Source organism: Physella acuta, unplaced genomic scaffold (genome assembly GCF_028476545.2).
Source record: "Physella acuta isolate Inbredline_101_S28 unplaced genomic scaffold, ASM2847654v3 ptg000875l, whole genome shotgun sequence".
Classification (NCBI taxonomy): Eukaryota; Metazoa; Mollusca; class Gastropoda; family Physidae; genus Physella; species Physella acuta.
This window is the reverse complement of record NW_026732392.1, coordinates 437,955-455,092: the sequence shown is the minus strand read 5'-3', so window position 1 is coordinate 455,092 and position 17,138 is coordinate 437,955. Positions and strand designations below refer to the sequence as shown.

The following is a 17,138-nucleotide window of genomic DNA, read 5'->3' as shown; positions in this document are numbered from 1 at the left end:
AATTAAGGACTTGTCGCAGCCTGATTTTAAGAGCTTCAATTATTGTTAAAGAGCATTTTGATTTTAATGGCCTTCAAACACTTATTCAAGACAAAATTTGCCATTTAAGTCATTTAATTTCTTTAACATGAAAAATAACAAAACTGGTAAATAAAAAACCAACATGATGTGAGAGAAAGGAAAAATTTATTTTCAAATGGACTCATTCGAATAGCCCCTAGCAGGCTAATAATTTAATTAACAAAATATTTGATCTAACTGGTCCCAATAGAAAAAAAATGTATTTAGTAAACCATTCAATCGCAATTAAGTTCAAATACTCTCAAACCAAGCGTACACAGGACACAAACGGAGAACAAAGATGGTTTCTGTCAACTTGTATTCAAGACCAGGAAACTAAAACTGTAGTGTTAAGATAAAAATTAATTGCTTGTTTAATCATGTCTAAGAAATACAAACATTTATTTGAGCCATTTAGAGAGCAGGAAAAATGTTGATTGTTATAAAAAATATATATATACTGTGGTGATTTTGGAAAGATTTAATAAAAAATATCAGGTTTGCTGAAGGTTGATTGGTCGGGTTCGACACAAAGGAGCTTTTTTAAATAGTACAGAAATTGTGAATGCTCAGAATATAAAGGTAAGTGTGTATAACGAACAATTTAACTTATCAGTGCAGATGTTGCCTCACCCTCATATGTTTATTAATTTAATAATTGTAATAATATTTTAAAATTTGATGTATTGCTCTCCTTATACTGACACAGATTAGATTGTAAAATTTGCTAATGTATTTGCTGTTTGCGTTTAATAATTCTTTGTCTACAAATTTATCAGTAAAGAGTGTAAAGGCATATGTGAGCTCAATGGCAGAAAAGTGAAGAGACTAATTGTTGGATTTTGCACTGATGAACTCTTATTTGCTATGTTAAGGATTCTGAACTCCATAAAAGATATCTAGCAACCAGATAATATTCAAATGGGTATTTAAACACTGAACATTCATTTAAGAAAAAAGTGTTATATAGCTAATTAAAATATCCAGCTTTAGAATTTTAAAAATACAAGCTTAGCAAGCAAAACTACACTTTTCTTAGAACTTATAGACCTCGGACTTAAACAGAAAAATAAAATCTGAACTGGTACTGATTGATTTTAAGAAGATAAATTTTAACCATGCCCCAGTATCCGATAATAAACATATCAAAGTATCACATAGATGTATCAAAACAACATTTAACAAAGTTATTTACAGATTAAGTGAACTCCATTTAGGAAAAACACATGAAGACATTAAAATCTACAACAACAAAAACAAAAAACATTCCTATTTTATTTTAATTTACAAAGAATAGAGAGCTCATTGCAGGGGAACTAATACATTTGTTTGTCATCCATGTTTTACTCTGTCTACTGCTATATAGTAAGCCTTCTTGTCTTGTACAGAATGCCATCCTATAGGCCCAACTTCACAATCCGCACACATTAAGTACTTTATGTTGTTCACCTAAAAACAAGAAGAACACATTTTATAAAAACAAAAATTTTAGATTTTAAAATTCATCTTTTTATAATGAAACACACAAAAAATGTAACAAAACACATAAATTTAGCTATTCTACATAGTCTGACTTTTCTATCTCCAGTTCCAAAAATCAGATTAAACTTGATCATGAAACCAAACTAATGAGTTAGAAATTTCATTAGTTGTAGCTTGCTTATACTACTAGTGTTACACTAAATTAAGAAAACTTTCGGCCTAAAAAAAATTATAATAATTCAAACCTCAGTCTTGATTTTTTTTCTCAATGTTGAGAGGGTGATTTTACTACTACAACTTACTGTTTTTGAAAATCCGACATTGTCAAATGTCAGCATGTCCGCCACATGCCAGAAATCAACCAATGTTACACCTTCAATAGGAGCACACTCATTCTTTTGATACATATTTGGAAGGAAAAACTGAAAAAAAAAAATCAAATAAATTAATTAATTGAACTAGGCCCTAATTAAAAAAGAACAACTATAAATTGCATATACTTGGAAAATTGAAATTTCCACAATATTTTTCAAAATTGGGAATGAAATTTGATTTCTTAAAAATTAGGAAAACCGCTAGAAATTGGAAAAGTTGACTTTTGAGTTAATAACTTAGTAGTTTTAGATCTAGATTCTAGTATTTATTTTATATTCAAGCTACCAGTTACTCTGCTTGGACCTAGAATCTAGATCTAGAATCTTATAATCTAGGTTGTTAGCAGTTTCTTTTACAGTAGTGAGTAGTGATAGTGGAGTGAGTAGTGACAGTGGACTGAGTGGAGTGAGTAGTGACAGTGGAGTGAGTAGAGTAGGTACTTCGCAAACTCATTTTAATTTAGGTTACCTCTTTTTGGACGAGAGTTGCTTGATGAGGAGATAAAACCAAACTTGGACATCTTTGACAATATATACTTGTTTTATTTTTGCCTCCTTCAGTAATTTTTTCAAGCTTCGATGAATTTGTAGCTGCTGAACTAGCTGGTTGACTGGGCTCGCTGTTCGAACTTTTCGATGACTCTTGTTCAGCCATTTATTGGCAATCAAACAGTTCAGTACAAAAGTATCAACAATTTATGAAATTTTAAGGGATGCAGTTTTAAATTGTATAAAATATAGTCTATCTAACAGTTGATTTATCAAGAATAGTTAATTATGTTGGAACGGATTCAGAAATATTCCTAGCTCCAAGACGCCATGTTTTTTAAAAATATTCATGGCGTTGAAGGAATAAAATAGCTTTTAGTTTGTTTGTATCATTTAGGTTAAGAAGAGAAATACAATTTGGATTATTTAGTTTGCTTTCATTCTCAAGAATTTAGATGATCATTTTTAATTGCCGTATTGTTCCCCTAGCCCTATCAAAGTTCTACATTTGAAGTGCATTATTTTCAGTATTTTCCAGTAAGATTTTGCCTCAGTTAATAATCTATTTCGCATTTCAAATGTGAAACAAATTGTAATGTTTTCTTGTGAAAGAAGTTAAACATCATTTTAAAAAATTAATACAAAATTTAAAACATCTTTTTTAAAAATTATCGCTTCTTTTGCAACATTTTTTTTAATGATCGGTATATTAGAAATGCACGTAAATCTTAAAAAAAAAAAAACAACAACATTCGATACATGATAAACTATGTGATATGACAATAATGACATCCATATATACTGTCTCCACTCACGGAAAGTTTGTAATCAAGATTTCAAATTAGCATTACTATATGTAACCTATGCAGCTTAACTAGGAGCGATATTGGAGAGGCATACATAAATGACGTCAAGGTTTTTTTGGAAGTTCTTTGCCCCTCCGCATCGTCACAATAAGCCAGAACCCCCCCCCCCCCCCTCAGCCTCCAGATTGCAGTTTCAGATTTAAAAAAAAAATCGATATATTGAGTAGGCATATATTAATTTGTTAGTTTCTATTAAGATAAACAAAAACAATCTTTAAAAAACGCGGTTCAAAAAATGTCCATAATCTAGTAACGTTAATTTTAATTTTTTTTTAAAGAGTGACATAACATTTTCTCAACAGGGGCTTGTCCTTACATGACATCATGCTCCATGGGGGAGGGTGAGGGGTCGTATTTTTTGTGACGAGGGGTGATGAGGGGGGGGGGGTAGGAGAGTGGTCGTGGGGTTCACGTTTGCCTTACAAAAAAAGTAATGTTAGAAACAGAATTTTAGCCGTTATTTCGTGTTATAGAAATTAATTGTAGTTTTGTAGGAGGGGGGGGGGGGGGGGTGTTGAAGGCTGACGTGCGACGTCATTTTACGGGAAAACGGATGAATACTTAAAATTTTACTTAAAACAACACAAGAACAGTAATAGTATAGATCTCACAGAGCAGGCGGTAGCCACAGGTTTCATCAGTTCTTATATTATTAGTACGTTATGAGTTGATGATTGTCATTAACCAAGAGGCGCAGCTAAGGGGGAAGGTGGGGGGGGGGGGGGGGGGAGCAGCTAACGGGCTGGAATAAATCACAAAGAGGTTATTCTACTTCTACGCGCATTACTATAATATTCGCAGTCAAATGAAATATAAAGACTGCTATTTGGCTCTACAGACCGATTGAACTGTTCTACATCGATTGTGTGACACACCCATTAGCAGCGGGCAGAGTTTCTTCCAGGCATCTCTTCGAAGTAAGTCTACCGCACCCCTCAGGAACGAAATGAAATTTATATAGAAAACATATACTTTTATCAGTGTCCCCCCCCCCCCCCGGAAAATGTTAACCGCCCCCGAAGATATCAAGTGCTCAAGCGCCTTTTTCGCTAAATCGAATAAATGCGTGCACAGGGGGGGAGGCGCAAATTTGATAGTTTGCCCCGCGCGTTGTAATGGGTCGCTATACCCTCTGTACTAACCTAGAATACGCCCTGGTGTGCTGTTACTCATTTCACAATGATATCTATCTACGCTTGTAAGACACGACCCCCCCCCCTCTCAGTTACCCCCGGTCCCTGATATTCTCTTGCCCGTTCCCTTTCAAGATGAAATAACCTGGTTTTAACTGTCAAAAAAGCTGCAGCAGGACATTACCCCCCCCCCCCCCCCGTCCCTCATTGATTATCAGTTGACCCTAAACCATATCAGATCAATGGTTTCAACTAAATTTACTCGAGGTATTTATGTATATGTTCGTTAAGTGCATCTTTACGTGCTAATCATCTTGATTCATACTAACGTTCTTGAAGTAGTGGGAGGATGTGTTTATTTTTCTGCACAATAATTCAGCTAATTTCTTCCGCCCCCACCCCATATAACGGCATATAGTTTTTAAACACAGTCAACATAAAAATATATTCATCTGTACAAGATGCATTCGAAAGATGTTGTAGATCAGCTGATATGCAATTGACCTGCTAATTCACTCCCTACTTACTACTAGTTTTGGCAAAGATAAGGAAAACCTTACTTTAAGGGACACATTTTACGTGAACAATTAGCTTACGTCTCTAGACTGATCTTAAAACCCAAAGATAATAGTCCTTCCATATAAAAGATGTATATTGAATGAGTCTGACAAATGCTACACTTGTAAATTATGATCAATCCGTGGGTGGTTGACGGTCCATATCCAGCAGGAATAACGCAAACATCAGATGTACAGATTTTAGAGTGGCTTGATATTGTTACGAAATAAACCGAGAGTGATCTCCCCTAAACTTTCTCGAATATTCTTATATAAAACAACAGAGGATGGGAACTCGGGATATAGTTATGATTTTTAATCCATTTTAAATACTTAAACTTTTTAAAATGGAATAGAATCTCATACAAAAAAAAAAGAATTGCGCACCAAGCGAATAAAGATGTGTATAATAGTGCGGAATAATATTAGTACTTTATAAATTCACATGCGTTTTTTGAGAAATCGGAAATAGCGTAAATTAGTACTTCCGGTCAACGGAAATTACTCAAAATTTAAAAGAAGGTAGAGAATTAGATCTTTTACTTACATGTGAAATTTCATTTATCTATCTGAAATAGTACTCAAGTTATAGGCTTTTGAAAAATTCAAAGTAGAAAAAGTACCACTTCTGGTTATCGGAAATCGCTCAAAAGTTGATACGGATCTACGGTTTTGATAAAATACTTATATATTAAATTTCATCAACCTAGCTGTAACGGTACTCAAGTTATCGTGTTTACACACACACACACACAGACACACACACACAGACACACAGACATACGACAAGATTGCAAAATTATGTTTTTCAGCATCAGTGAGGTGTAAAACGTCGAGATTTGTAAAAATTTCGATTTTTTTTGCACGATTACAAGACTTTCTCTATACTTCGTATATACGAGAAAGTAAAAACGCCTTAATTTAGCATGATGCTGAGCTAGGCGCCGAGAAGTAGGCGACGAGTGTTGAAATTCAGGCTACTTAACGTGGCAATTTTAAATTCGTAGTTTATGTTAGGTTAGTCTGTTTGCCGTTTTTATTTTATATCATAAAACTTGTTTTAAAAAGGCGCCACAATCCTAAAATTGATCGTAGGAAGAACGGCCGCTCCCCTGCTCCCCCCCCCCCCCTGCATACGCTACTGATTTCAAGGCTCTTTTTTGCTGGATTGTATATTTTTTAACACGTTTTTATTAACTCAGCTTCGCGTGGATGTGTTTGTTGTTAAAATTGACATCGAAAATTAGCCCACTTCTGATTGCTCTATAGATCTGAAATTTGGCATGCAGGTTACTTTCGCCTAACAATTTCAGATGCAATCATAAAAACTAGCAATTAGAGACCGTAATTAGCTTAATTTAATTACGCCCAAAGGACCATAAAATTGAGGACATGATTTCTAAAGATACCGACAAGACTGGAGGCTTGTTGACACAGTTACTTCGGCCCCAATCGATGTGAGCGCGCTGGCCGTGATCGTATAGTGGTTAGTACTTCGCGTTGTGGCCGCGACAACCCAGGTTCGAATCCTGGTCGCTCAAGATTTTTTTAGTCCGTGTATTTATAAACACTTAGTCAATTCATACTTAATCAAGTCATTAGATAAAGTAGAAAATAAACTATATAAAAAACTTTTTTAAAAACCACGTTTTTCATGTGTAGCAACGGACTAAAAAGGAGAAAATAAAATACTTAAAAAAAAACTTTTTAAAAAACCACGTTTTTCTTGTGGACTAAAAAGTAGAAAATAACTATTTACATACATTTGATGACAAAAAACGTGGGTCGGGCAGATGGGTCGGGAAATTTGATGGTGAACGTACCCACGTTTTTTGTCATCAAATGTATGTAAATAGTTATTTTCTACTTTTTAGTCCACAAGAAAAACGTGGTTTTTTAAAAAGTTTTTTTTAAGTATTTTATTATGTCATGGATTCATCTTTCATTCGGGATATCTGTGTAAATTTCTAATGCTACACGCAGTTCTATGCTATACTACCCTGTTACTCAAGTAGAATTAATATTATTACCTGATAACCACCTGACCGATACACACACACACACATATATATATATATGTGTGTGTGTGTGTGTGTGTTTGTGTGTGTGTGTGTTAGGGTAGTTACATTAATGAATATTCACTGATTTGACTTAAAGCAATAATAATACTGAAGGCTGTGTTTATCCTAATTTGGATTGAGGTAATTTAATTCTCATGTTGGCTCATAGTAGTTTTGTTGATTCTACTTTCTGCATCGGTGTCAACATCCGCAGCATCAAATAAAGAGGGACGACTTCCTTTTTTTCCCACTACTGATGCTATGGGGATCTCCACAGTAAGGAGCGAATTCTAACACCTCAAATAATTCGTACAACGCGATCAAGTTGCAAGTCCAGTGGTGCTGCACGATTTCATGCATATTTAGTGCAAACTGATACTTGTTATTTTCTTAAGGAGTCAGATTTAGCATTGGGGTATTACGTGACAGGACATGACGTCATTCAATTATTTTTTTTTACTGCTGGTTAATTTTAAAAAATAAACGTATAGGGATAAAAAATTAATTTGATTAATTGTTAAAAAAAAGTAAAACTAAATTGCGAATGTTTAAAAGAGCGATGAATCTATATTTTAAGTTCGGCGGCTTCTGTAAATAACGTAGCGTTTTTGTGTGTGATTGTACAAAGTTTCTCAATGTCTGCCGTAAGAGCCAGTTGAACGCCCATCCATATACAGCCTCGCCCTATTTTTGTCGCGTCACAGAAAAAGGACACCCTCTATATCACAGGAGAAATGTGGTATGTGACTGGTGTGTGAGGTGTGTGTGGGGTGTGTGTGTGGGTGAGTGTATGTGTGTGTGTGAAGAGGTGTGTGTGTGGGATGTGTGTGTGGGTGGGTGTATGTGGGTGTGTGGGAAGAGGTGTGTGTGTGAGATGTGTGTGTGGGTGTGTGTATGTGGGTGTGTGTGAAGAGGTGTGTGTGTGTGGGTGGGTGTATGTGGGTGTGTGTGAAGAGGTGTGTGTGTGGGATGTGTGTGTGGGTGGGTGTATGTGGGTGTGTGTGAAGAGGTGTAGCATCCATCCCTCTGAGAAGACTTACAGGAGAAACTCAGTTGTCAACATACGCACATTACATTTTGTTTGCTTTGCTTCCATTCCATCAATTACTGGTGTTGGTCTGTAGCTTCTGACACTTTGCAGGCGCAAACTTATGAAACAATTTAGAACGTGGATGTAGGACATTATCAACCCCCTGGAATCCCCCCCCCGACTTATTACCTCCCTATGAATTACCCCATCTCAATTACCTCCTCCACATTTTGCATGACGAAGTATCTTGACCCTAACTCTAACCCAAACCTAGAGCTAATTCTAACTCTAAACCCAACTTTAAAGCTACATCAGCTAACGCTGACCCATAACACTAACCGTGTCCCTATCTCTAACTCCGACCCTAACCCTTACCATAACTTATCCACTATTGAACGGTAGCTAATTGACGGGGGGCTGTGGCTAATTGCTCCGGTTGGTAATATCATGGTGGGGGAGGGATATTCGATGATGTGTGTGTGTGTGTGTGGGGGGGGGGGGGGTTATTGAGGGGGAGAGGGGGGTAATGTCATGCTCCCATACAACATCACCCTACCCCCCCACCCCCGTCGCTAAAAAGATGTCACATTTCGTTTCTCCTCTCCCCGTTTGTTTTCTACAACCCTAGGCTAATAATAAAAAAATATTATTAACTGCAGTGGCGTAAGCACAGGGGTGGGTGGGTATGGGGAAGAGGTTATAACCCCTCCCATGGACCCATATATATATATATATATATATATATATATATATATATATATATATATATATATATATATATATATATATATATATATATATATATATATATATATATATATATATATATATATATATATATATATATAAACAAAACCCTCTCTTCACATTCAACAGCAGTTTAAAAATGTATGAGAACAAGCTGAAAATAACCGTAATGGTTGTTTACATTAGGTACTAAGGCGTTGATCTTATTTAGTCTATAAATAGATGGCAGTTGTCAGTTGACGTACTTTTAGCTAACAAAAAAGGGCTATAACTTTTGGTTCAAATTGACTTTAAATTTTATTCAAATTTATATTATTGTTGAGTCAACACAACAATATTCTTTTTATCTCGGAAAATGAGGGATATTTACGTCAGAACTTTTAATTGTAATTGTGTTCTATTTAAAATTGTTTTTGAAACCTTTCCAATTATTTAATCTTAAAAGCATTACGTCATTCCCGGGAAGCAGGTCGTTCGGTGGTTTTCAATCCTTGTCTCGTTAGACGTCTGCTTCATTGTCGTTTTCGTGTCGTTTCGACCTCTGGCTTTATTATTATTTCGATTAATTCATTCTATAATAAATTACGTAAGTGGTTGCAAAGTTTTTAAAAAAGTTTGAATCCCTCCAGCGTATCCGATGTCGGCTGTATAAAAATAAAATGTTTAATTGTTTACAAATCAATGTCGTAAAATATCGGTCAAAAAAACAAAGTGGAATACGTCACTTGACATTAAAAAAAACTAATGAACAATGTCAATGTTTTAACTTAAACGTTTATTTTTAAACGTTTCGTTCGAAATGGGTAATGGATCTCGTTGAGTTGAAAAAAAAGATACAATGAAAATAAAATCAGCAGCACACGATTTGAAAGTTCAAGATAATAAAGTTTCAAATGCAAGGAGTTATGTTAGTGGATACCTAGATATCATATATATATATATATATATATATATATATATATATATATATATATATATATATATATATATATATATATATATATGTATATATATATGTGTATATGTATATATATATATATATGTATATGTATATATATATATATATATATATATATATATATATATATATATATATATATATATATATATATATATATATATATATATATATATATATATATATATATATATATATATATCTCAGAGGCATAGCGACCCTTCCCGGCACCCGTGGACAAACTTTCTATTTGCACCCCCTCAAACTTTCAATTTCCACCCCCCCCTCAAACTTTCGATTTGTTTTTCCAACACATTTTGGCGCCCCCTAAGGTCGGCGCCCGGGGACATCTGTCCTCCCCCCCCCTCGCTACGCCTCTGATATATATATATATATATATATATATATATATATATATATATATATATATATATATATATATATATATATATATATACGGAGCCTATATATATATACACACACAGACACACAATTTTAAGTTCTTAATATCGTTATGATATATATATATATATATATATATATATATATATATATATATATATATATAAGTTAATAAAAATATAATTAAAAATATAATAAATTATGAATTACACTGCCTCAACAAAAAGAAATAATTCAATTTGTCACACTCCTTTTTCGGAAATCGCCCTACGTTGCCCCTGAAATTTGCATACGCATTTCTAATCAAGGGTGACAACCTTCTAGGACACAAACCTTCAATTTCTGCTTGGAATCCAAAGACACTTCTCTTGCAATTTTACAGTCTGAATAATTCATGTATTATAAAAAAGCTATGCCGGATGGATTTAAAAATTGAGTGTTAATTGTTAATTGTTTGTAGGCGTATTGTATAAACAGTTTTAAGATGATGGTTTGCTTTTATCTTCAAACATCAATTTTGGAAAAAATAAAAATGTGTATATTAGCTAGACAGATAAAAATAAAGTCATTAAATATTAGTTGTTATTTTTTTTAATACAGTATTTTTTTCCTGATAATTTTAGAAACCACGCTTTCTTAATATGATATTCAAAAAGTTGAACACGCAAGCAAAATTTTCCAAAGCACAACTTAAAAATGTTAAAACTAATTTATAAAAAAGTCCAACTTATTCAGTTTCGTTTTAGCTACGTGCAGTATTTTTTTTTTAAAGTTGAAGGCCGGATATTAATGCAAATAGACGACAGCAGAAAATTGAACTCGTTAAATGCTGCTCATTAGCTAAGGGGGGTCATCCAAAAATGACATCGCGCTTTTTTGATGATTTTTACCTCCCCCCTCCCACACCATCTGACCCCCCCCCCCCCCCCAAAAAAAAAACAACAAACAAACAAACATTTTGACAAGTAATACTTAAGTAGCTTGGAGGAAATGCCCTCTAAAATTTAGAATTCGAAACCCCGGGTAGATAAGGCTCGATAGAAGGGGACAGACACTCATGTAAGAGAGACAACTCCAAAATCAAACACCAGCTGCCTTGTAGTTGGTTCCTTGGTTGGACAAAGGCTATGAAAGCTAATCCAAAAAAGAAAAGCAGGCTGAAATTAGAGTCAACGGCGTATATTGCGCATTAGTGGCGTAGCGAGGTCGGGTGTCACCCGGTGCGGCACTTAATGGTGTCACCCCCCAGAGGCGTAGCGACCCTTCCCGGGGACAAACTTTCAAACTTTCGATTTGCACCCCCCCTCAAGTTTTCTTAAGTTTTACTTAATTGTGTTGGAGATGGTCCCTTCCAACTTTAAAATCAAGGACGAAGAAAACGAAGAAAGAACCATGCGTGAAAATAAGAGATACGCTTTTTTTTTTACTGAAAGAGGATGACTTTTAATTCCTTAACTAGACTACCCGTTATCTAGTTAGAAAACAGTGGGTTTCGGGGGTCATCCATAAATGATATCACGTCTTTCAGCACTTATCATCCCAAAATAACCAGACCCCACATTAAAAAAGACGTTTTTTATATTTAAAAAACTCTACTAAACTATACTTCACCTGCTCAGTGTCGCGCCAAGTCTCAGACATGTTTGTATTTAAAAAAAAAAACGATTCCGGCCGAGCAGGTCTCTGACCACACTATCCCTTCATATGCTGAGAACATAGAAACAGATGAACTCTACTTCACCTGCCCTGTGCCCCGCAAGGTCCTGATAGTCGACCTTATCATTCACATGTAGGCCTTAGGAAAAAATAATAGAAAACATTGTTGTAATAAGAAAAATTAATCCTTTTACTATTACTAAAGTCATTGTTCTAAAATTTTATAATTAATGTGGTTAATCTACCTATGAATATATCAATAAATGAATTAAGGGCTTTAAATTAGTTTGTAATTAACAGTGTGTTTAAGAAGAAACTATATTTAACACCCAAAATTCTATTTTATAGCTCTACACATAATGCAGATTCTCCCCAATAACAAATAAAAAAAAAAAAAACAACAAAAAAATTAGTTATCAAACGTCACTATTCAGTCAAAGTTAAGCCAATGTTCTAATACTTTAAATTTAATGTGGTTAATGTACCTATGAATAAATCAATAAATTAATTAACGCCTTTAAATAAATGTGTGATTAACAGTCTGTCTGCAATAAAAAATTGTTCTCTACTTACATACTATTTTACAGCCCTCCCCCCATATAGAGCAGTTTCCTTACAGTACCAAATCAGACAAACAAACAAATATTCAAACATGTAAACAAACTTGAGTTTTAGTAGTAGGCCTATATAGATAGATAGATAGATATAGATAGTGCGGCACTTAGTTAAAATGGACGCTGTCGTGAATAGTCTCGAATAATTTATTGATAAATGTAATTATAAAAACTGGATTATTATATATATATATATATATATATATATATATATATATATATATATATATATATATATATATATATATATGGACTTTTTGTAGATTGGATGTATTTGATGTTTTTGGTATAACAGGTTGTCACGTAATACTTAATTGTGTTGGAGGGAATCACTCCAGACACTAGAATTAAGAACGAAGAAGAAAGAAGATTTGAATTTAAAAAGATCATCTGAGTTCGTTTGATTCTGGAACCTCGTACTACTGGAGTATACTTGGCAAGCTCCGAGGCGCTCTACAGACTCGAGTCCTGGTTTCGAACACAGACCTTGCGGGTTAGCAGTGGAGCACTCTATCGCCCTACCATGATGTGTATGAGCAGTGGTATGGCTATCAAAACAACACACGAGTCGCCTGTTTTAGTTAACATTGTTAATAACAATACTTACCCACTTTTCTATACATGAGATGAGAAATTTTACACATACACTTAAGGGTTAGGCTTTAACTCTATAAAAGATTCCTCCAGCGATTCAGCAGATGAAGTAGAGTTCATGTTTCTTGATCTCGGTATATGAAGGGATAGTGTGATCATCACTATGCCCAGGCGCCTTTACTTTCCCCAACGTTAGTCAGGTACCCATCAAAGCTGGGTGGACTCAGGGACGTCCTACAGTCACAACTCCGAACCGAGACCCGAACTCGAGATCATTTTGCTAGGAGCCAAACGAATTCTTCAGTATACATGTACTTTATTAAATAAAGCAAGAAATAACAAAACGAAATGTATCACACACACAAGATCGCAGGATAAATTTCACTGCAAATAAAAATACGGATACAATTTCTTTGATTAATTAATTTACATGCTATAAAAATACATTGAGGCCTAGTTAATCAGATTTAAATTTCATACAATGAACACGGAAATAACAGCTAACATACACTCGAACTCAAACAGGCACAGACAAACAGACGTAGAAAAAAACAACAGAGATACATAAAACACGCATACATACTTAAACACAGACAGCAAACACACAAGACAGACACAGAAACAAAACACAGACACTCAAAAACATGCTTACATACTTACACAGACAGAAAACAAACAAGACAGACAGACATAAAAAACACAAAAACACACTTACATAATTAATCACAGACAGAAAACACACTTATTTGAGACCTAGCCCATTAGCGCTGCAATTTCATACATCTGACGCAGGGAAATAACTCTTCATGAGGATCAATCTCTACAAGATGTACTTTTTATCAACATGTGAACCGCCATTTTGCTTTTTAATTTTAGCAGACAGACCTTGACCTACAGAATCAGTTTGTCGTTTGTTGGTGTCATCGCTCGATCATCCTATATCCCCCCGTGAGTTAATTATTCAAACGTACTCCATTTCAACACCTCGGTAGGTGGGGGGGGGGGGGGGACACGTCTAGGGGGTAGGGGTGGTTGGGTGAGTGGGAAGCGAGAGTAGATTTAAATTGTTATTTGAGGGCTCGTTTCTAGTATTTATTCTTGGCATTTTTAATTAAACAAAAGTAATTTTATGAAAAATCCGAAATGTATCACCGAAATGAAAATTAGTTTTTCCCCAAGCGTTTCAAAGGAGGTCGCGCATGTATGGCGTCACGCTTTTGTTTGATGATGTAAAACACGCCGCTCCACATCTTCATTTAAAATTCAGACTCCCCCCTTTAAATTACTCACCCCTTAAAATAATAATTTCAACTTTTGTCTCTTAATAACAGCGGTTGCTATTTAATTATTAAACAAGATCGGCCAACATTACTTATGTATACTCGGACAGATGAGGCTCGATAGCCGGTGACAGCCACTCTACCAAGAGAGACAACTCCAAAATCAAACAACTGCTGCCTTGTAGTTTGTTCTTGGTTGGACAAAGGCTATGGAAGCAAATCCAAAAAGAAAAGCAGGCTGAAATCGAAGTCAATGGCGCATAACCAGTCGTCAGGTATACTTAATTGTGTTGGAGGGGATCCCTTCCAACACTAAAATTAAGATCGAAGAAGAAGAAGAAAAAGACTTATTAAGATACATTTTAATACAATTTACAAGCAATTGTTTTTAAAAATACAAAATAAAAATACAACAACAATCCCGATTATATTAGGGGTCAGCATGGTCATGTGGGTAAAATTCGAATCCCTGAACAGATAACGCTCAATAGTTGGGGACTTCAATCTATTTAAGAAACAAAACTTAAAAATAAAACAACTGCTGCCTTGTAGTTCGTTCTTGGAAGAAAATCCAGAAAGAAGAGCAGGCTGAAATTGGAGTAAAAATGTTATCTGGCGCATAATATGTTGTTACGAGAAAAATGGCCCGTTGAGGAAGGATACAACGGGCGCTAGGCTGATAGTGCTGTCTCTTTTCTCTAAACTAAACCCCCCCACCCCCCCCCCCCACACACCACCCCCACCCCCCCACACACAACACCCCCACCCCCCACCCCCACCCCCCACAAAACATGTCTACCGTCCCATTCAACGAAATATAATTATATACTTTTTCCAGTGTCCGCCCCCTCCCCGAAAATTCTACCCCCGCCCCCGAAAATTTCATGTACCCCCACCCCTCTCCGGGGAGGAAAAAGTCTAAAAGAAACACTGGTGTCGCTTAGCCACTACCCGAAGAATTGCATTAAAGAAATTGCGAGAAAACCACTTTTTAGATTAGACACATTAATTAGGCGGTAATTTTATTATAGAGTATCGATGAGGAAATTTCTTTTGAGTTGGGGAGGGGGGGGGGGGGGTGGGCTCAGACGTTCTTAAGCGGGGGTGGGGCTTCGCCCCTACCCAAAGAATTGTATGAAAGAAACTCTTCACGCAAACCACTTAGATTAGACAAAATTGCCTTTTTATTCAATGTTTACTCGAGAATCAATGACGTCATATTACTGTGTGCACTCTCCGGCTTGAGATTATTTTCTACTCTGTGCTAAATGTGACGACGTCATACTTCGTTTTCGTTTCACTGTGCAAGTTTTTAATTTTCTTGTGTTTTCTCTAGAGCGTTCTTGTCAGATAGAGCGTTCTTGTCAGATACATACACAGACAGCGAAACTATTAGTATTAATGTGACACTTAATTGTGTTGATTGAAATCCCGTCCTATATTACAATTAAGAACAAAGATAAAGAAGTTTAAAATTAATTTTAAAAAATCTCTATTTAAAACAAATTGTGATGTCACATTTTCTAAAAAAACCCATTGAATCTTTAAACATCTTCAGATAATTCTGACGCCCTCCCCACCCCACCCACCCTCGTTCCTCTAGGAATGTGACGTCCAGAGTTTCTTCCAGGCATCTCTTCGGGGGGGGGGGGGGCTTAGCCCCCCCCCCCCACCCCCGAAAAATTTCTACCGCCCCCCCCCCGAACAAAATGAAATTTATATAATTTATATAGAAAATACATACTTTTAACAGTGTCCGCCCCCCCCCCCAAAGAAAGTCTACCGCCCCCCCCCCGAAAATTTCAAGTGCCCCCCCCGGAAAAAAAGTCTGGAAGAAACACCGGTGACGTCAATTGTTTTACTTCTAACTATGGTGAATGACTTAGCAAGACACGCTATGTACAAATACATACACATTTAGCGAGCATCGATCAATAGAGATCTAGAAAAAAAAGTAACCTTTAACCCCGCCTCCGGTTGTCGGAAGTACTCTTGCTGTTGATAAATGTGTTCGCTTTGTTTTGTCTGGTACACGCCTCTGCCAGATTGATTTCGTTCTTTAAAAAAAAAAAAAAAAAAAAAAAAAAAAAAAAAAAATCACCTATATTTATTTGAACCCAGAATTACTTACATTACCAACGTGCCCGCTTTATTCATCCGCAGCATGGACTACTTTCTACGCCCCCAGGTCTCCATATTCTTTCAGTCGAGGGCCTGTTTTATTTGTCGTAGTCATCTTTATTTTTTTTAAGTCCTACGATATTCAAATACAGAGCCAACATGAACTGATTTATCTTTAATAGACCTCAGTCTTCTTTAACTTTTAAAAAAACTTTGTATACAACTCGTGAATTTTCATGGTGTCATAATTGACATCATGCTTGTTTGAACTATTTTTTACCTCCTCCTCCCCCCACCCCCCACAATCAATACACATCCTCGCCAAAAATCAGACGTCACATCTCATCCTACCACCCCACGCAAAGTTGCAATTTAAAAAAAAAACAACTTTTTTTTCTAAAAAAATACATTGAGCTTGACCAACATTGAGCACATTAATAAATCATAATTAAAATTTACAAAAAATATGTCTTTTCAGACCCGAAATAACCCTGTAAAGTTTTAAAATACAAAAGCTTGTCGTCAAACTATCTAGATGATCCCCAGAAGCGTAGCGATGTTGGGGGGGGGGGGGGGTGCAGGGGGGTACATATGTCCCCGGGCGCCGACCTTAGGGGGCGCCAAAATGGGTTGTAAAAACAAATTAAATGTCTTTTTAGCTGCATTTTTGCAGTTGGGGGGGGGTGCAAATCGAAAGTTTGAGGGGCGCAAATCG

General features: G+C 35.7%; 1 protein-coding gene across 1 annotated transcript; it reads right to left on the bottom strand.

Annotated features, from left to right (window-relative positions):
* Positions 1 to 169: 169 nt before the first annotated feature.
* On the bottom strand, positions 170 to 2,946 carry LOC131952529 (guanine nucleotide exchange factor MSS4). Its single transcript, XM_059315239.1, has 3 exons — positions 2,386 to 2,946; positions 1,845 to 1,964; positions 170 to 1,509 (listed from the first exon to the last, which is right to left on the bottom strand). Exons 1-3 carry the CDS (start codon positions 2,569 to 2,571, stop codon positions 1,393 to 1,395), a joined length of 423 nt encoding a protein of 140 aa, XP_059171222.1. The 5' UTR covers positions 2,572 to 2,946; the 3' UTR covers positions 170 to 1,392.
* Positions 2,947 to 17,138: the final 14,192 nt, after the last annotated feature.

Coding starts and splice junctions, on each gene's coding strand:
- LOC131952529 (XM_059315239.1), bottom strand. CDS start 2,571: ATGGCTGAACAAGAGTCATCGAAAAGTTCGAACAGCGAGCCCAGTCAA. Junction 1,965..2,385: donor CAACTCTCGTCCAAAAAGAG/GTAACCTAAATT, acceptor TTTTTTTTTCAG/TTTTTCCTTCCAAATATGTA. Junction 1,510..1,844: donor ATGTCGGATTTTCAAAAACA/GTAAGTTGTAGT, acceptor TCTTGTTTTTAG/GTGAACAACATAAAGTACTT.